The following is a 17,500-nucleotide window of genomic DNA, read 5'->3' on the forward strand; positions in this document are numbered from 1 at the left end:
TATTGGGAGTGTGGCGTGTCTTGAAGGCTAGCACATTATTGTTATCATCGTCAACAACAACATCATCGTCCTCAACATAATCACCAACATTATCAACAACATCATCATCATTATCATCGTCATGATCGTCAACATCATCGTCATCATCATCATCATCATCATCATCATCTCCATCGTTATCGTCATCGTTATCCGTTATCCGTCATCGTTATCCGTTATCGTTATCGTTATCGTCATCGTTATCCGTATGCTTTCTTTTTTCGTGCAGTACATTGGGAAAATTGGTACAATAACAAGGATTGACGCTGACGGTGATGTTCACGTAAGCTATGGCCTACAATCCTGGGTCTTTCATCCCGACGCAGTTACTAAGGTTTGTGTCATTCATTTTATTAACCGTAAGAGATCATAGTTAATCGAGGGACTGGTTATGAAACCTTAGAACTTTCAAAAGCGAGAACAATGTTGTTGCAATCGATGTTGAATTGACCGTGACCCTGCACAATCTTTTGTTTTCGCTTCGCATGGGTTCGCAAATTAGTTGCGCATAATTTAATCGAAGGATTTGCTTGGTTATCTTCTCGAAAAAAGGCGTTTTTTTGTGCAGGGTCAAGGCCAAAGATACGGACAAAAACATGAAACAAAGGAACTTGTCCAGTTTCATAACCATCTCCATGCATTAACTATGAAGAAATCAAAGGACAGCAGTGGCCTATGGTAAGGTACGTTTTCTCAAGGGAAAGGGCAGGAAAGGACAGGAAATTGCAGTTTCCGAAGATTAGGTGGATGTCGTATATATGTTTTTTGTGTTCCTTTTTAGGGAATGTGCATATATAGATGGTTTGGAAGCAATGTCTAAAGACACAGATAACAATGCTATGTACAATTGCGGGTGGTCGAACCAAAGGAGCTAATTAGACATCTTTTGTTTTCGTCCACCAACGTGACGTAGGAAGCGGCGTGGTCACGTGGTTGGGGCGTTGGGTTTGCATGCGGTTGTCCCGGATTCAAATCCCGTTTTAGCCTCGGGTTTGGATTTGTTTCTGGTTGTCCCGGATTCAACTCTACCACGCTTTGTAAATAGCTACCTGGTTGCCTCCTGCCAGTTGGGGTTCTTAATCATCCATGGATGTTTCTGTTAAAATGCACCTGTGACCAAAATATCAATTCTTATTTTTCTTTGGATTTCAAAACTATGTTAACTAAACAACCAAAGTTTTTAGCCTTGATTTCAAAAATACAACTGTTTATTTTAACTGGAATTTTCCTATTTAATGTCCCGCCATTACTAACTTTAAGTTCTTGAGAGAGCTGGATCGAGGAAAAAATGACGTCAAAGACTCACAAGTTTAAGAATACAATGCGTGTTTACGCCGGAGAATTAATATGCATCACGGGAGTTTTGGGCTTTCAGACTTTTAAACTCGCGTTTTGCATATATAATAAGCTGCATTCACACGCTGAAATTTTAAGCTAGTGAGCCTTTGACGTCACTTTTCCCTTGATCCAACCCTCTCAGGTCCAATCGGCCAGTTTTGAACGCGAGTAATGGTGGACCGTGAAATATAAAATTTACACTCAAAGTAAACGGCCTTTGGACAAAAATCAAAGCTCCAAATTGGTGCCAGTGCCAGTGCCCCTGGAGCGGATTCAGAGCCACCTTAAAAAAAGTTACTATTGTAGAAGTGTAGTGAATCCTTCAAGCTGGACTGTAGATCGTGGCGTTAAGGCAAAGACCACTTATTCTACTTCGCTTTACAGGTGGCCAGTTTTGAAGCTGGTGATAAAATTCGGGTGTTGAACGACAGGCAGCTGGTTCAAAATCTACAGCAAGGCCATGGAGGATGGAACGACTCAATGAATGCGGTAAGAAGCCGTGGTGTGAAGTCAGTTTAAGGACGGTGCCTACTAATTCAAAGGTATTTTTGCCCCGATTTATGATTGTGTAGGAAAGGTAGATCTTAACAAGTGTTGTTTAAGTCCAAAAAGAAAATTGGTGGTATCCATAGTTAATAGAGGGGACTGGTTTGGAAGCTCGACAAACATTAGAGGAGCAAACAAAGATGTCAAGATTTAGGTTGGAAAGTCCACGACCGTGCACAATCTTTTCTTTTGCGCTCATACACTGTGCATGAGTTACGCAACAAACACGTTTCTATTGGTTAGTTCTGCAGTACGGAGTAAACAACTATTGTGTTTTGTGCACGGTCAAGGCCAAAAAAGAGAACAAAATCCTACAACAAGTAATTTGTCGGGTTTCATAACCATTCCCCTCTCTTAACCTTGGGGTAACCACGCATTTTTCAAAGATAATTCACGAAGAATATTTGTAAAAAGCTCTAAAATACAAAGCAATGTATGACGTTCTTTCTCAAATTGAAGCTTAATTATCTCTAAAGAATGCATGGTTACCCCCAACTTTCTTTTTGGATACAAAGAGTACTTACGAAGATCTACTTTCTCTGCATAGTTTTAAACCTCGCAAAAATATCCCTGCATTAGTAAGCATCACCGATAGGAAACCCGAGTATCTGGAGATGCGCAGAATGTATGCGCAATAACAAAAGTAGGCACCGTCCTTAATTCTCACGGATCCCTACCCTACAAATAAATAAAGCTGAGACACGGATAGGTCATTTGTGGTTTCTTCCAAACAGAATTGTGTCTAGTGGGGTGGGGTGGGGTGGTGTCGGAGAAGGGCGTTTTGTTAGTCCACTTTTCAAGTATGGTTCACAATGAAATGAAATAAACATCTCAACCTTTTTGTTTAAGTTTGCGCCAGCATTAACACTGTTTTTTTGTTTTTGTTTGGAGGAGTAATTGTTTATTTCCACTTGAGAAGCAAAGTTGTTCTTTAATCAATCTGCAGTGAAACGTGAAAAAATCGTTTTCACATTAATGTACATTAACGCAAACAAGAGTCAGAAATAGGCATCTCGTTTATTGATAGCTAGACTACAACGACATGGGCGGCAGAGCAAATAAAGAAAGAAACAGTACTATTACACGACCCCAAAATCCGCGTGATATAAAATTCTTACAATTTGAATGACAGAGATGTTATAGTCGAACTAATATACAATCACAGAAATGGGTTTATCAACTGTGTAAAAATAGGTAAAGTCACTTTATTTAACGTCAGTAGTTCCTTTAGCTACGAGGCTGGTATCAGTGGAAGCCGACGATTCGCCCCTTACCCCCCTCCCTCTGTCAGTGCTCCATTTTACGGGTATTTAGTGAGTAAACCCCTTCAAGCGGCTGGTATGTCGGCTGATAAAGTCCGCAGCTGAGAGATATTATTATATTGATAATATTTGGCCGAGATAACAGGGAGTTTAAGCAAAGACCACGACTACAGCAACGAAAACGTCATTCCAAAATATAACTTGGCGCTATGGCAAGTATTTCGCAATTATTCCGTCTTGTTCACCTTTTACAATACGGGCGAACTATCCTGTAACTAGATGGGTACGAACGGTTTTAAAGGCAAACAGAAAATGACTGTTTCATTGTTGTATACTCACGTTGCCTTCAAAACCTAAAATATGGTGATTTCAGGTTGTGTTTTGTGGAGTACGGCAGAGAAATGCACTGAAATTCGGGTTGCACGTGCGGTACGAATATTCTTCCTTTTTTAACCAATAATATTCTTGCTTTGTGGCGTTGCCGTAGCCGTAGCCGTCGTCTTTGCTTAAACTCCCTAATAAGCTAGAACGACGGCAACGTCAAAGAAAACTTCGGGTCAGTACGCAGCTGTTACAACGGCTCTCGGGATTGGCTCAGAAAACAATTGACCAAAACAAACAACCAATCAACGATGGAGCCTAACCCAAAAAACAATAGAGCTGCGTTCTTAAGGGATCCAATGAAATTAGAGGTTGTAAAGAGCTGCTTCCTATCTCAAAACGCCACTCCAAAATATAACTTACCGCTATCGCATGTATTTCGCGATTATTCCGTCTTGTTTACCTTGTGTAATACGGGCAAACTATCCCGAACTGGATGTGTACAAACGGTTTTAAAGCAAATCGAAAATAAAGGTTCATTGTTGTATTTGTCGTCAAAGCCTAAAATTTGGTGATTTCACGTTGTTGTTTTGTGGAGTACGGCAAAAAATGCACGGAAATTCGTGCTGCACGTGCAGCACGAGTATTTTCCTTTTTAACCAATCACATTCTTGCTTTGTGGCGTTGTCGTTGCCGTAGCTGTCGTCTTTGCTTAAACTCCGCGATGTTGAAAAATAATCATTTTCCTGCTTTTTCAAGGCTTTGGGCAAAGAAGGAAAAATCCTAGAAGTCGATTCTGACGGTGACGCAGTTGTGTTGGTTGGTACCGATCTGTGGCTCTTTAATCCGGCCGCTTTAGAGAATCTGTCGGGAGGAGAGGCCTCTTCAAGACGAGGCGAAACGTCACCTAGTTCACCCGGTAAGGGAAATTCATAGAGACCTTGGGATTGACTCTTTTCACTCAGCGGCCTTGTTGAGTTCCGAGGGACTAGAAGCTTTTGTTTTTGCGCGGTAAAACTCGTTTCCAAACACATGAACTCGAGGTTCGGCCTGCAAAATCTATTGTCTCTGCCCGACGTAGGCCCCTGCGTGATAAGGGTCCATCCAACTTAACCGTGGACCGCAATCTGCAGCTGTAAGGGGGTCTAGAAGCGAACTTTTCCGAAGGGAGTTTGAGTGTGGCAATAGAATGGTTAGCTTTAAAGTGCCTATAATCACAACAAACTTTTCCACTTTATGTTTTCTTCGAAATCGTCCCAAGTATTTTGTATAGTTTTTCGAACCTTTTTATTGAAATTTCAATTTTTTATTGGCTTTGAAAGACGGGGAAAATGATCATACTTTGACCAGTAAATGAGCGGTGGAGGAGAATGAGTTCGATACCAGATGGACATGACAAATTAATTTGCATCGCTGTTTTCAAACAACTATCACAATGTAAAGCAGTCTGTGACGTCAACCCGGTATCGAAGCAATAGAGTGTTTTCACGTGACGTCAAGGCGGCCATGTTGGTATCCCTAAACAATGGAACGACGGCCATGTTGGTGTACCCAACTAATCCTCCGGGAATTGAGCTCTATTATCATGCAAACGTTTTCTTTTGTTTCGGTGGAAAAACAAGGATACTTATCATGTGAGTGAAAACACTCCATATAACTCTTTACAGTTGTGTGCTTAGTTGCCTGGCCTTTAAATAAAAGTGAGGCTGGTGTTGAGCTTGAAAAACAAGGATACTGATCACGTGAGTGAAAACACTTCCTATAACTCTTTGCAGTTGTGTACTTAGTTACCTGGCCTTTAAATGAAAGTGAGGTGTTGAGCTTGTTATGATACAGACCTCCCTGCTTTTCTTATGTCAATGATGTTTTCATGCTAATTAGTGAGAATTTACATAGGAAAAGCAGTGAGGTTTCTATCAAAGCAAGGTCAACTCCAGCCTCACTTTCATTTATAGACCAGGTAACTGAGCTCACAGCTATAAAATGGTCCATAGATGGTTTGCAGTCACGTGTTGAGACGGCCATGTTGGTGCACAAAATAATAGCAAACTATGGCTCATATTTTGCGTTATAATAGAGTCAAATTCCCAAAAGGCTTTTTTCTCTATTGTTCTGTCCACCAACGTGGCTGCTGTGACGTCAAGTGAAAACCATTTATAGACCTTTTTGCAGATATGGCAGCCATTTTGATTTCTATTGTTTCGAAAGACATTATGGGATGCTCAGGGGGCAAATTAATATGTATTTGCTCCCTGGGCATCCCATAATGGCTGTTTGAATCAATAGAAATCGAAATAGAAATCGGTTTCAATTGAGTGTCGAAAGTAATGAGCTAATTACTTCGGTTTTGCATTACTTCACTCAGTGATTGGTTCAACGTTCTCGCGCCATTTTTTCAACCAATCAGAAGTGAAACCAAAACCAATTGTGGCTTGCCACATTTTCCCGCGCTTTGTGTCGGCTACGTGTAATTGCTTCGAGTTTTGATTGGTTTACTGTATAGTTTCCGTCCTTTTTGATTGGCCGAAGTACTTACTTTGGTTTTGGTTTTACGACACTCGTTTGAAACTCGCTCTATTGATCAAAAATGAAGTATGACCACTTTTCCCGTCTTTCAAAGCGAATAAAAAAACTGGAATTTCAGTCAGTTCTAAAAACAACACGATGTATTTGGGAAGATTTCGGAGAATAAATAAAGTGGAAAAGTGTGTTGAGGTGATTGGCAGTATCTACAAAGTCTCGAAAAGTAAAGGGAGTATTGTCAGATTTGCGTATAAATTTAGGATTGCATTACTCCTTAGCAAAACCATTTAAAGTGGTACTATGATCGAAAAAACAATTTTTTTTTCCTTTGGATTTCAAAACTATGTTAACTAAACGCTAAGTGACCCAAGTTTTGAGCCTTAATTTCAAAGACACTTGTTTTTTTTAACTGGAATTTCCTGTTAAATGGTCCGCCATTACTAACTTTAAAATCTTGAGAGAGCTGGATCGAGGAGAAAATTACGTCAAAAACGCACTAGTTTAAGAATGCAATGCGTTTGTACTCGACTGAATTAATATGTAGCACGGGAGTTTCGAGCTTTTCGTGTTTTGCATACATAATGAACTGCGTTTACACATTGATATTTTAGGCTATAGGACGTTTTCAACCAACCTCTATAGACACCAATAACAATAGAGAAATGTACGACTTCTGGTGGACGAACAAAAGAAGCTAATGACAGATCTTTTGTTTTCGTCCACCAACATGGCGGAGATGAAGTCACGTGAAAACCTCCTGTTGAGTGAATGACGTCACTTTTCCCTGGATCCAACCTAAATAACGATCGCTAAATTCCCCATACAAACCCTCATAAAATTTATGTAACGCAACAACGATTCTCCGTGAGCTTTGGGGTACCTATGGTACCACTTTAAGGATTTGTGTCGCCTGTGAGAAACGGGCTTTGAGGTCTTTATTGTCTGCTCCTGAACAGATGACGCAGCAGCAAGACTTTTCCGGATGATGCTTATGGATGCCGTCTTAAAAGGAGGCGCTGATCCAGGCGATAGACTAGTGAATGCTTCCTCCAATGGCAATTTTCAGGACGTCCGGGAAATACTTGAAGCGCATCCAGACAAGGTAAATATAGTAGCGTCACGAAGTGTCTCCTCTTGCTGTTCTTTCCAACTTCAACAGCATTCGTGTCTAGGAAAAAGAGAATCTTTGTTTACATTTTTTTATCTTACTAGCATAAGCCCATCGTTTTTTAATCTATCAGCCAAAAAAAATGAGAACTGAATATTGAAAGTCCATGAGCTATCTCTGAAACTTTGAGCGCAATTTTCGATTCCGTCCATCAGTGTTTACCATTCAGTGTCAGTCGGTCAGACAGACAGACAGACAGACCGTGTTGTAATGCTCTCTTTTCAATGTACTTTCTAATGTATGTTTAACTGCTGCGATATGACGTCTTTAATACCGACGACCGGCCTATTTAAGTCTGCCCATTAGCACAGTTGGTGGTGAAACGAGGATCAAATCCGATGTTGGGTTAAATTTCACCCTGGTCAGATATGTTTCTCTTTGGCTTGTGTAAGCACATTTCCACGACAAGGGCTGACGTTCGGAGGGATTCCCTGGGACCTCTAGCTCTACAAATTAATTCTGTCGTTGTTCAGTTCTGTCCGGCCTGTCTGTCTGTCTGTCTGTCTGTCAATAGACATAGACAGACATACCGACAGACAGACAATCAAAGGATTGATTAGTCAGGCAGACACAGACAGACAATCACTAGATTGATAATTCAGTCAGATGTTTTGCTTTAAATTAGATTGATTATAAAAGAGCTGGAAAAACCGCTCTTCACGTGGCATGTCACCAGGGACGAACCGACATAGTGAAGTACCTCTTGAGCAAGGGCGCTGATAAGGATGTTAAGGTACAGATAAAAGTTCATTAGACTCCGAGAAGTCTTCACGATTTTACTCGCGTGCGAGCTGAGAAGACGCCACGCGAGGGGAGCACGTTTTCGGCAACAGTTTTTAAAAAGAGGCATTTCTCTGGGCACTCGGTTCCAAATTCTCATCTTCGAGCATTGAATTTGAAGTGTAGAATAGTAAAAGCTTAAATACAATCTTGGACCAAAAAACCACTTGAATTTCTCAGGTTTCTTTAGAGTGTTTTCACGTGACGTATCGGGGGCCATGTTGATGTACCCAACTAATCCTCCGGGAATTGAGCTCTATTATCATGCAAATATTTTCCTTTGTTTCGGTTGAAAAAACAAGGTTACTGATCACGTGAATGAAAACACTCTATAAGAAGAAACAATAGACCATATTCGTGTTTTCAGTATTGGATTAGAACTAGCTTGCAATGGAGGCTAATGGGGGGGAATAAATTAAAGAGTATTTGCATTTGAAAAGATTCCCCTGCATTAGCCTCCATTGCAAGCTAGTTCCAGTCCAATACTGAGAATACGAACACGGTCAATTGCTTAAATTGTTCTGAACTGTATAGCCCGCACTTCAAAGAGCCCGCTCTTCAAATAGTATATACTTCTTTCTTTGAGTCCTTTCACGGGACAAATGAGCCCAACAAATGGGCCATTTCCGAGTTGCTGTTAGTCTCGGTTTCGAAGTGAGTCTTGGTGCTCAACTATTGTAAGGGAAATGAGTTTGATTTGCATGAGAATATGAAACTCATTTCCATTTGAATGGTTGTGCACCAGGACTCGCTTTGAAGCTGAGGCATGTAGCAACTCGGAAATGGGTTATTGACCTGCTCCCAGCTGATTGGCTTCATAGCTCAGCTGGTAGAGCATGGCACCGGTGTCGCACAGGTCATGGAATCGAATGTCGTTGAGGCCACCTTAATTTTTTGGGTGTCTATTTGAGACAATTGCTTAAATTGTCCAGATATAAGTTCGAAGATTGTTACTCTCTTTCGTCTATTCTCTTTTTTCGAATGCTCCTTAATACACTCACCCCCCCCCCCCCCCCCCCCACGCCTCTCAAATTCTGCATAAATAGTCGTTTTCAAATGCTCTTGGGGGTACTGCATATTCCCAAGAGCATTTGAAAACAATAGTTTATGCAAATTTTGGGAACAAACAAAGTGTATTAGGGCGCATTCGAAAATAGAGCATAACCCGCAGTTCAAGTATAGACATTTCTTTCATTGGGTATTAATACTTTTTCTTCGTTTTTGATTTTCAAGGACGAACAGGATTATTCGCCTTTGCATCATGCAGCATACGGGTATGTTGTTCAAAGCGACTGACACAGAAGATGCATGCTTGCTCTCATAGCGGCCTCTCCAGTGTCCCCTCCCCCCGGCCTCCCCCTCCACCCCTAGCAATGTTAAAGGTAACTGCAGCATTTCTGAATGTGTCCAGAATTCAAATCAACATTGTAATGGGGAGGGGGTGGGGAGAGCGTTTTGCCCATGCGTTGCCTTTGAACCCGTTTTTGCTTTATTGACTTCATTGTCCCAACACTTTTTTCCAGGATTGTTGCCACAATCTGCGGCAAAAGTGTTGAGACGCCTTCACATTTCATTCGTACTTAAATCTATTGCTAACTTAACATCTCATTTCAGCACCACTTCGCGACCCCCACACCCCTCCCCCCAATAAATGTTGGTAGTTGGCTTGAGCTATACAACATTGCCCGCGGGGTCGAAGGGGTTTTTGTTGATGAAGAGGGAATTTGTTGTCATGTGTTAACTATGTATGTATGTGTATGTCAACCTTATTTTAAGACGGTAAATTCATCAGTTGCAAAAAAATACGTCATATCCTTATACGGACGAAAAAGTGTGTTTTCTAACCGAAAATGTGAATTGTCGAATTGTTGAGGTGAACATAGAGAGAGTTTCAATCGAGTGTCGTAAAACCAAAACCAAAGTAATTACTTCGGCCAATCAAAAAAGGACGGAGACAATCCAGTAAACCAATCAAAACTCGAAGTAATTACACGTAGGTGACACAAAGCGCGGGAAAATTTGCATGCGCGAGCCACGATTGGTTTGGGTTTCAGTTCTGATTGGTTGAAAAAGTGGCGCGAGATCTTTGAACCAATCACTGAGTGAAGTAATGCAAAACCAAAGTAATTCGCTAATTATTTTCGATACTCAATGGAAAACCGTTCTGAGAGACAAATGCTCAAATTGTCCAGTTAAGTGCGTGGATCACTTCACTCAAAATATATAAACAATGCGAAGTGTCTCAAGACATTTTGTCGCGGATTATTTGAGATAGGGCGGGGTCATATTACATTAGGACAAGTCCAAGGAAAGGGCAGACATTTCATAGGGAGAAGGTGGGACGGGGAGTCATTGTTATTCAACGCTTTACTAAAACATTCCACTCCCTCATCCCCTGCTAATTTCTGACAAGTCCCCCATCGTTACTTCCAGCGACCGAACTGGTGAAACCGTTACCGTCATGTTAAACACGGGGACAAACGTCAACGTTTGCGATAACAAGAACAAAAGCACTCCGTTACAGTTGGCTGTCAATCAGGGAAACGATGCTGGCGTCAAGGCGCTATTGACGTCACGGCATTGTGACGTCAATCGTCAGGTGAGTGACTATCCTTATATTTCAATCCTTGATTTCTAATAGTTAGTAAGTGATAGCTAAGTCGTACACAAGCCACTGGGGCTCGCAATGCCGGAGCTTATCCCGTCCCGCTTTAGTAGCCCAGAGCAACTGAAAGCATTGCTACCACCCCCCACCCCCACCCCGGACCGGATGCCAATCCATCGCAGGGTCACCCCCAGAAATATGTCGCCGTGCACATTTATATTTCTGGGTGGAGAGAGACAACGTGGGGCAAATTTCCTTGTTCAAGGAAACGACAGGGAGACAGAGCGTCGAACTCACAACCTCGAATTGCCGTAACTTCACCACTGTCATTCTACAGCCATCAAAAGTCGCGATTTTGAGGAAAATCATACTCGGCCTACACTTAAATTGCGACCACGCTAAAACCGCACCGCCTTTTTTAAAGGGCGGAGTTTCCCAGAAAGACCTCCGGAATTCGGCCAATTGGAGGTACAACGTTTGTTTTTTCGTAGATATGGCCGTATCAAAAACTCGCTCAGCACTACCAGTTTCTTTCATACTGGAAGAGTCTTGTCCGATCCTGGATAATTTTAGGCTTTGAACATGTTTTTGTTGTTTACCATCTACCATCTAATACGTTGATCATGTTGAACCATCAACCTATAAGTTCCATCATCTCTGATGTCTTTGCAGGATCTAGCTGGAGACACTCCACTACACGACGCAATTTCGAAAGAGAAAAACACAATTGTAGATCTTATTTTACAGTCCCAAGTACTCGACGTTACCGTATGCAACGCAAGAGGTTTCAACCCTCTTCATTTAGCCTCCCTGAAAGGCAACAAACAGTAAGTCGCACTCGTTGCGTTACTGATTTGGTTACATCATAATAGGCCATTTCCGAGTTCATGGCTGCCTCCTCTTCAAAGCGAGTCTAAGTGCGAAGTTTTTGTTATGAAAATTAGTTTTCATTCATATGTAAAGTAGAACTAATTACCATCATAAAAACTTCGCACTTAGACTCGCTTTGAAGAGGAGGCAGACATGAACTCGGAAATGGCCTATTACTCTTGTTTTTCGGCCATTATAACAAACTGCGGTGATAAACGTATTATGATGCAGTTTAATTTGACGTTTCGTATGATACAACAACAACAGCAACATTTATTTAAATACGCTATTAAATACAGCGGAGCTGATGTGGTCTTGTATTTAAGAAGTTAAAAAGAACTATTTACAAATAAAATTTAGAAAAACCTTTTTTTTTTTATATATATACATCTTATTCGATGGTTTAACATATAATACGCGCGGATATTTTGCGAGTTGCGTGGTATTTTTCCGAGTCCGCGAGTATTATATGTTAAACCATCGAATAAGAGATTTATTATTCCACTATACAAAAAGGTGTCATTTTGCTTCAGTTTTATTTGGTAAGAGTGTTTCTAAAAAAATGCATGATCTGTCCTTCATACAAAGCTAATTACGTGTTTAAGCGTGTTTTAAACAAGCTTCTGCTTGCGATTGAACGTGTATGATTTTCAAGAGAATCCCATGGAGATATGGATTTGTAACAAGTGGACTTACGAAGAAGTTCTGATTTCGGCTTCCGTAACAAAAAGGTCAATTTCCTTTGCAGGTTATAGTTACAATCACATTTCATAAATAGCTGCTTAATAGGAGTAGGTGAAAAATCATAAAAACAGTCGTGTGCTAATGAAAGCGATGTGTATTCGTACAAGCAATAGTCCATTTTACAGTTGTATGCTTAGCTACCTAGCCTATGAAGGAAAGTGAGGCTGGAGTTGACCTTGTTTTGATAGAAACCTCACTACTTTTCCTATCTAAATTCTTACTAATTAGCATGACAACAACATCATTAACATACGAAAAGGAGGGAGGTCTGTATCATAACAAGGTCAACACCAGCCTCACTTTCATTTAAAGGCCAGGTAACTAAGCACACAACTGTAAATAGGTCTATTAATAGTAAACCAGTTGCTTCGGGCTAGGACCTTGGTCGCTAGGTGTATACCAATCCAGGTTGTAGATGGTCTTAGGGGCACATACGTGTATTTTCTCCGGCATATCAAAGAGCGATTTGCCACAGGAGCCCCATAAAACCAAACCACAAGTGACCGATGGTAAAATTAACCCAAGAAGATTCAATTTTTTGCGTGAAAGACTTAATTAACTCCTTAACGTGAACGTTCCAATTAAGATCACTGTCAAACTGAACGCCGAAGCACCTTAGTTGACTTGACTTGATTGACGACACTGGTCCCTAATGACACTGCTTGCAATGGCCCAACAAACTGGCCTCGCATTAAAATCATACACTCGGTCTTACCGCAGTGGGGTATGAGGCGACTACGGCAGCACCACTCATACAACTTCTGGAGGACGCTACAACCTTGTCAGGAGATCACTCAGCCACGTAGATGGTCGTATCGTCCGCATACATGTGAATTTCGCATTCTCTAACTCCAGCTATGTCAGGTAGATCATTGCAAAACAATGAAAACAGAGTAGGTCCCAAAACAGATCCCTGCGGCACCCCAAACTTCCCCGGTAAGGTTTCGGACGGGAATCCATTTATGACTGTAACTTGGGAGCGGTCAGCTAAGTAATCCTTGATCCAGCACAATAGGTCGCCTGCAGCGCGGACTGCTTGCTACATCTTGTATATGTGTAAAACTTTGGGAGAGACTAGTAACTAGATTAAGAACAATGTTCTTAACAAATAAATGTAATATGAGCAGGGTAAGCTGGCTTGTTTAATTGTTTGTTTAAAATTTGTTCAACCGTCACTGTATCATACGAAACGTCAAGTTAAAATAAGTTTTGATATGTTTATCACCGCAGTTTGTTTATTGTTTTAGATTTAGTTACGTTGTAACACGAGACAACGTTGTCACGTTGTGACAAAAGAATCTCAAGACTGCAGCATTTAACCAAAATGTTTGTGATTAGAATGCGTAGATCCGCCACAGTCAGGTGAGACACTTTATGAAAAATACATAGCGTTGCGGTAGACTGACGAGGTCAAAATAGACCATCTTACAGTCGTGTGCTTAGTCACCTGGCCTTTTGAATGAAGGTGAGGCTGGAATTGACCTTGCTTTGATAGAAACCTCACTGCTTTTCTTACGTAAATGATGTTGTTCTCATGCTAATTAGTAGGAATTTATTTATTCAGCCGCGTTCACACGCATTGTATTCTTAAAGGAGTGAGTCTTTGACGTCATTTTCTCCTTGATCCAAAATATTAAAGATAGTAATGGCGAACCATTAAATCGGAAAATTTCAGTTAAAATAAACGAGTGTCTTTTTGAAATCAAGGCTTAAAACTTTGGTCACTTAGTGTTTCGTTAACATATAGTTTTAAAAATCGATTTTTTGCTCATAATGTCATGTTTTCTTCGTAATGTAGTGGTGTCGGAAATTGCGTGATTATATAATGTAACAAAATAATTAGTTGTTGACAGATGCCTTTTGCATAGGAGTCAGTGTAGAAGGAGAGGAGAGTTTCGAAACGGAGAAAAAGGGGAGAAAGAAATATTGTAGGCAAGCGAGTTTGATTTTGTTCTCTTAATAATAAACCAGTTTACAACAGTTGGTAGAGAAAAGTGCAGCGGAATCACGAGGCCTTGGGCCTTGAGTCTTGTTTAACCCTTTAACTCAGGAGTGATCAGTATGTAAATTCTCCTCACAATTCCCATTAAATGTCAATCGTACGAGTATTGAGAACGAAGATTATTATCAGCTTAAATGGTGTGATCTTGATATAACACTCAACAAAGAAATCTATGGTACTAGTTAGGAGAATGAACGTTTCGATCTTGAGCATGAAAGGGACAAGCTTGGATTTTGTTCTCTCTTTCTTTTTTTCTTGTTTAGTGCTGTGCAGAAAATCAGCGAGAAGTACCCTGGCCTCATTGAAATACCCAAAGAGGATGGTTTCACATCGCTTCATCTGGCAGCGTTCAACAGTCACGTTGAAATTGCTCGATGCCTTCTCTTATCGGTAAGTCATTTAATATTGGACTTTTGGAGTTGCAATGTTTGTATGTGGATGCTTTCAAATATAATTTATTTATTACCACAGTAATGTATGAGTAAAACGTTGGTAGTGAAAATCGTCACGTCACGTCACGTCACGTCACGAAGTCACGTCACGAAGTGCCACCTCGCCTTCGGCGAATGAAAACCGGAGTACATGTACCCGGAGAAAAACCTCTCAGAGCAACGAGAGAACCACCAACAAACTCAACCCACATATGACGCCCGGAACGGGAGTCGAACCCGGGCCACATTGAAAAGGAGCCGGAAGTGTTGGTGCAGTGGTGAGAGCACTCGCCTCCCACCAATGTGGCTTGGGTTCGATTTCCAGACTCGGCGTCATAGGTGGGGTGAGTTTTTTGGTTCTCTACTCGACACCGAGAGGTTTTTCTGCGGGTATTCCGGTTTTCCCCTCCACAAAAAACCAATACTTGATTTGATCTTGTGCTAAATCCATTGGCGCTTAAATAAATTATTATTATTATTAATTTAATAAATTTTAAATAACAAGCAATCAAACACGTTTCCTTGAGTTAAGACAAAGTGCAAGCCTGCGAGCCATGCGAATGATAAGATTAAAGTAATGTTGATACCTAACCCTAACCTTTCTGTAGACTTAATTTACTTTAGGCTTAGTATTCTAAATCTAAGCGTGGTAAAGCTGATGTAAAGTGACTCTTACACGTGGCTCACGTGGCTTTTAGATTTACCAGCGAGACTTAAGCAGTAGCTTTAAATAATGGCCGAAGCAACCCAAAGCTCAGTAAGCTAACCCTAAACCTTATTTAGGCTCAACTTAGACTGAATTTAGCCTCAATTTTCGGAATCTAAGGGCGCTTTCCTTTTGTCAGAACTTGCCTGCCAGACCCATCAGTTTGCAAAGAAAATGCACGAATGTGAAGGAACTCTTGCAAGAAAATCCCTCTCATTCTTCTGGAGGAGTAAATAACATCCTGGAAGTATGTTAAATTTGAAGGCGTTTTAGAGCAAGGCCTTCCAAATGCCCGGTCTGGTCGGTTCTGTCAAATGGAAAGCTTCCTAAGCCTAAAAAAAATGATTTAATGTGCCTCGCATGTATGACTCGCAGTGCTCGCTGGCTCTCACAACCCCGTCCGTTTCTTTGACTTTTGGCTGAATGCGAATTTCAGCTTGAAGTTGGCCGTTTGCCGAAGCGTGTTGCTAAGACTCTCAATAGGCCAGTTTCGTATTCTAACGGTTGGACTGGATCTAGCATGAAATGGAGGCTAATGCGGGCAAATTAATTTGCATTTAAAAAGGTTTGCCCGCATTAGCCTCCATTTCATGCTAGATCCAGTCCAGCCGTGAGAATTCGACAGTGGTCTATTGTGAGCTATAAGACCACGGACATTGATTTGGATGTTGGACGTTTTCAGGGCCATTGTGACATTAATTTACGAAACACTAGAGGACAAACAGCTTTGTCGCTCGCAATAAGTGAAGCATTCACAGATATGATCGAGTTACTCATCGAGCACGGCGCCGATGTGAACGCTGATGACAACGATGGAGACACGCCGCTTCATTTGGCAGTGATACACCAAGCCATGGGTGCCGCTGGAATAAGAGGGGTAAGGGAACGCTTTTGCAATGGTGATCACACTACTGAGACACGAAGTATGGTCTTCTCTTACTTTCTGATGGTGGCTTCCAGACCCAGGCATCTTTATCGGCAATGCAAGTGACTATTATAGATGCAAGCTCATTTCAATTAGAATCTCTGTACGGTGGCCAATTTACATTATCAACTCCGTTGATAAAACCAAATTTTTGTGTACTACTTCCCCACCGACGCAGCACCACAGTTTCTTTAGAAACTACCCCTTCATTCATTTCAATAAGAGTAACGAACTTAATTCCGCTTGTTTAGTTCGTTTCATTTGAATTTCGACGTTTGGCCCGCCCAGTGGTTAGGGCGCTTTTCTTGAGATCCGGAGATCGGTAATGTAGCAGCTCTCGTAACGTACTATTGTTTGATATTTTTAAGTCTAAGTCTTTGTTTCAATTGTTTAGTCTTTTGTTATTGGCTTGGGTATCGAGTCAATCACATTATACGTTACAAGACCTGCTGCGTGACTCCCAGAGATCCCGGGTTCAAGACCCATTCTGACCACTCGGTGAATTTGTTCCTTGTAGTCCCTGGTTCAACTTCACAGCTGCACTTGTAAATAGCCAACTGGTTTGCCTCCGGCCAGTTGGGATTCTTAACAGTTGTTGTTGTTGTTGTTGTTGTTGTTATGTTGTTTCATGGATTCCGTTTCATTGGCCCTGAAAAGCCCTTATGGGGAGTGGTCAATTAAGTAAATATGCGTGTATGTATGATCACGCCACATTCGTCTTTTTAATATTTTTGCCCAAAAAAAGGAATTACTTTCTCTTATCCACATGGGAAAAAAACATGTTTAAAGAAACCACAAAGCTTTTTTTTGCTCAAAATCGTCTGTTATGCTCATCTAAGTTGCCTTGATTTGTTCTCGCTTCCATTATTGCAGCTTTTGCAAGAGTTGGGAATAAATGTCCCATCTGGTCACGCGAGAGATGAACATACCGCGTCCGCCATCGCTTTGTATTTAGTTCTTCACGGAGCGGATTTAAACTTTTATAATCACGAAGGCAAGACGCCATTGGATTTGTGTCTTGATCAGGAGAAAGCCAACTTGCTGCAGCAAGTTGCGAGGACAAGGCCACGGTAAAGATTAGAGAGATTTTCTTTCGCTTTTGGGATTAGTCTAGAAATGCACATAATTCAATGCACGACGATTTTGACGAGCGTCACAAAATGTGCCCTTGCTTTCCTTCCCAAGATAAACATCTCTCGCATCTGGCAATACAGATAATAGTCCAGTTTCAAGTTCTTCA

General features: G+C 41.2%; 1 protein-coding gene across 1 annotated transcript in view; it reads left to right on the forward strand.

The window, feature by feature from the left end:
- LOC138032812 (E3 ubiquitin-protein ligase MIB2-like) overlaps positions 1–17,500 on the forward strand; it is a 40,819-nt gene that overhangs the window by 13,231 nt on the left and 10,088 nt on the right. The window contains exons 5-15 of the mRNA XM_068880533.1: positions 269–373; positions 1,762–1,866; positions 4,266–4,425; positions 6,986–7,131; positions 7,823–7,930; positions 9,211–9,251; positions 10,411–10,576; positions 11,255–11,409; positions 14,462–14,588; positions 16,018–16,212; positions 17,134–17,330. Of these exons, the coding sequence (XP_068736634.1) occupies positions 269–373; positions 1,762–1,866; positions 4,266–4,425; positions 6,986–7,131; positions 7,823–7,930; positions 9,211–9,251; positions 10,411–10,576; positions 11,255–11,409; positions 14,462–14,588; positions 16,018–16,212; positions 17,134–17,330 (1,505 nt within the window). The remainder of the gene's footprint in view (positions 1–268; positions 374–1,761; positions 1,867–4,265; positions 4,426–6,985; positions 7,132–7,822; positions 7,931–9,210; positions 9,252–10,410; positions 10,577–11,254; positions 11,410–14,461; positions 14,589–16,017; positions 16,213–17,133; positions 17,331–17,500) is intronic.

This window comes from Montipora capricornis, chromosome 14 (assembly GCF_036669925.1).
Source record: "Montipora capricornis isolate CH-2021 chromosome 14, ASM3666992v2, whole genome shotgun sequence".
Taxonomy (NCBI): domain Eukaryota; kingdom Metazoa; phylum Cnidaria; class Anthozoa; order Scleractinia; family Acroporidae; genus Montipora; species Montipora capricornis.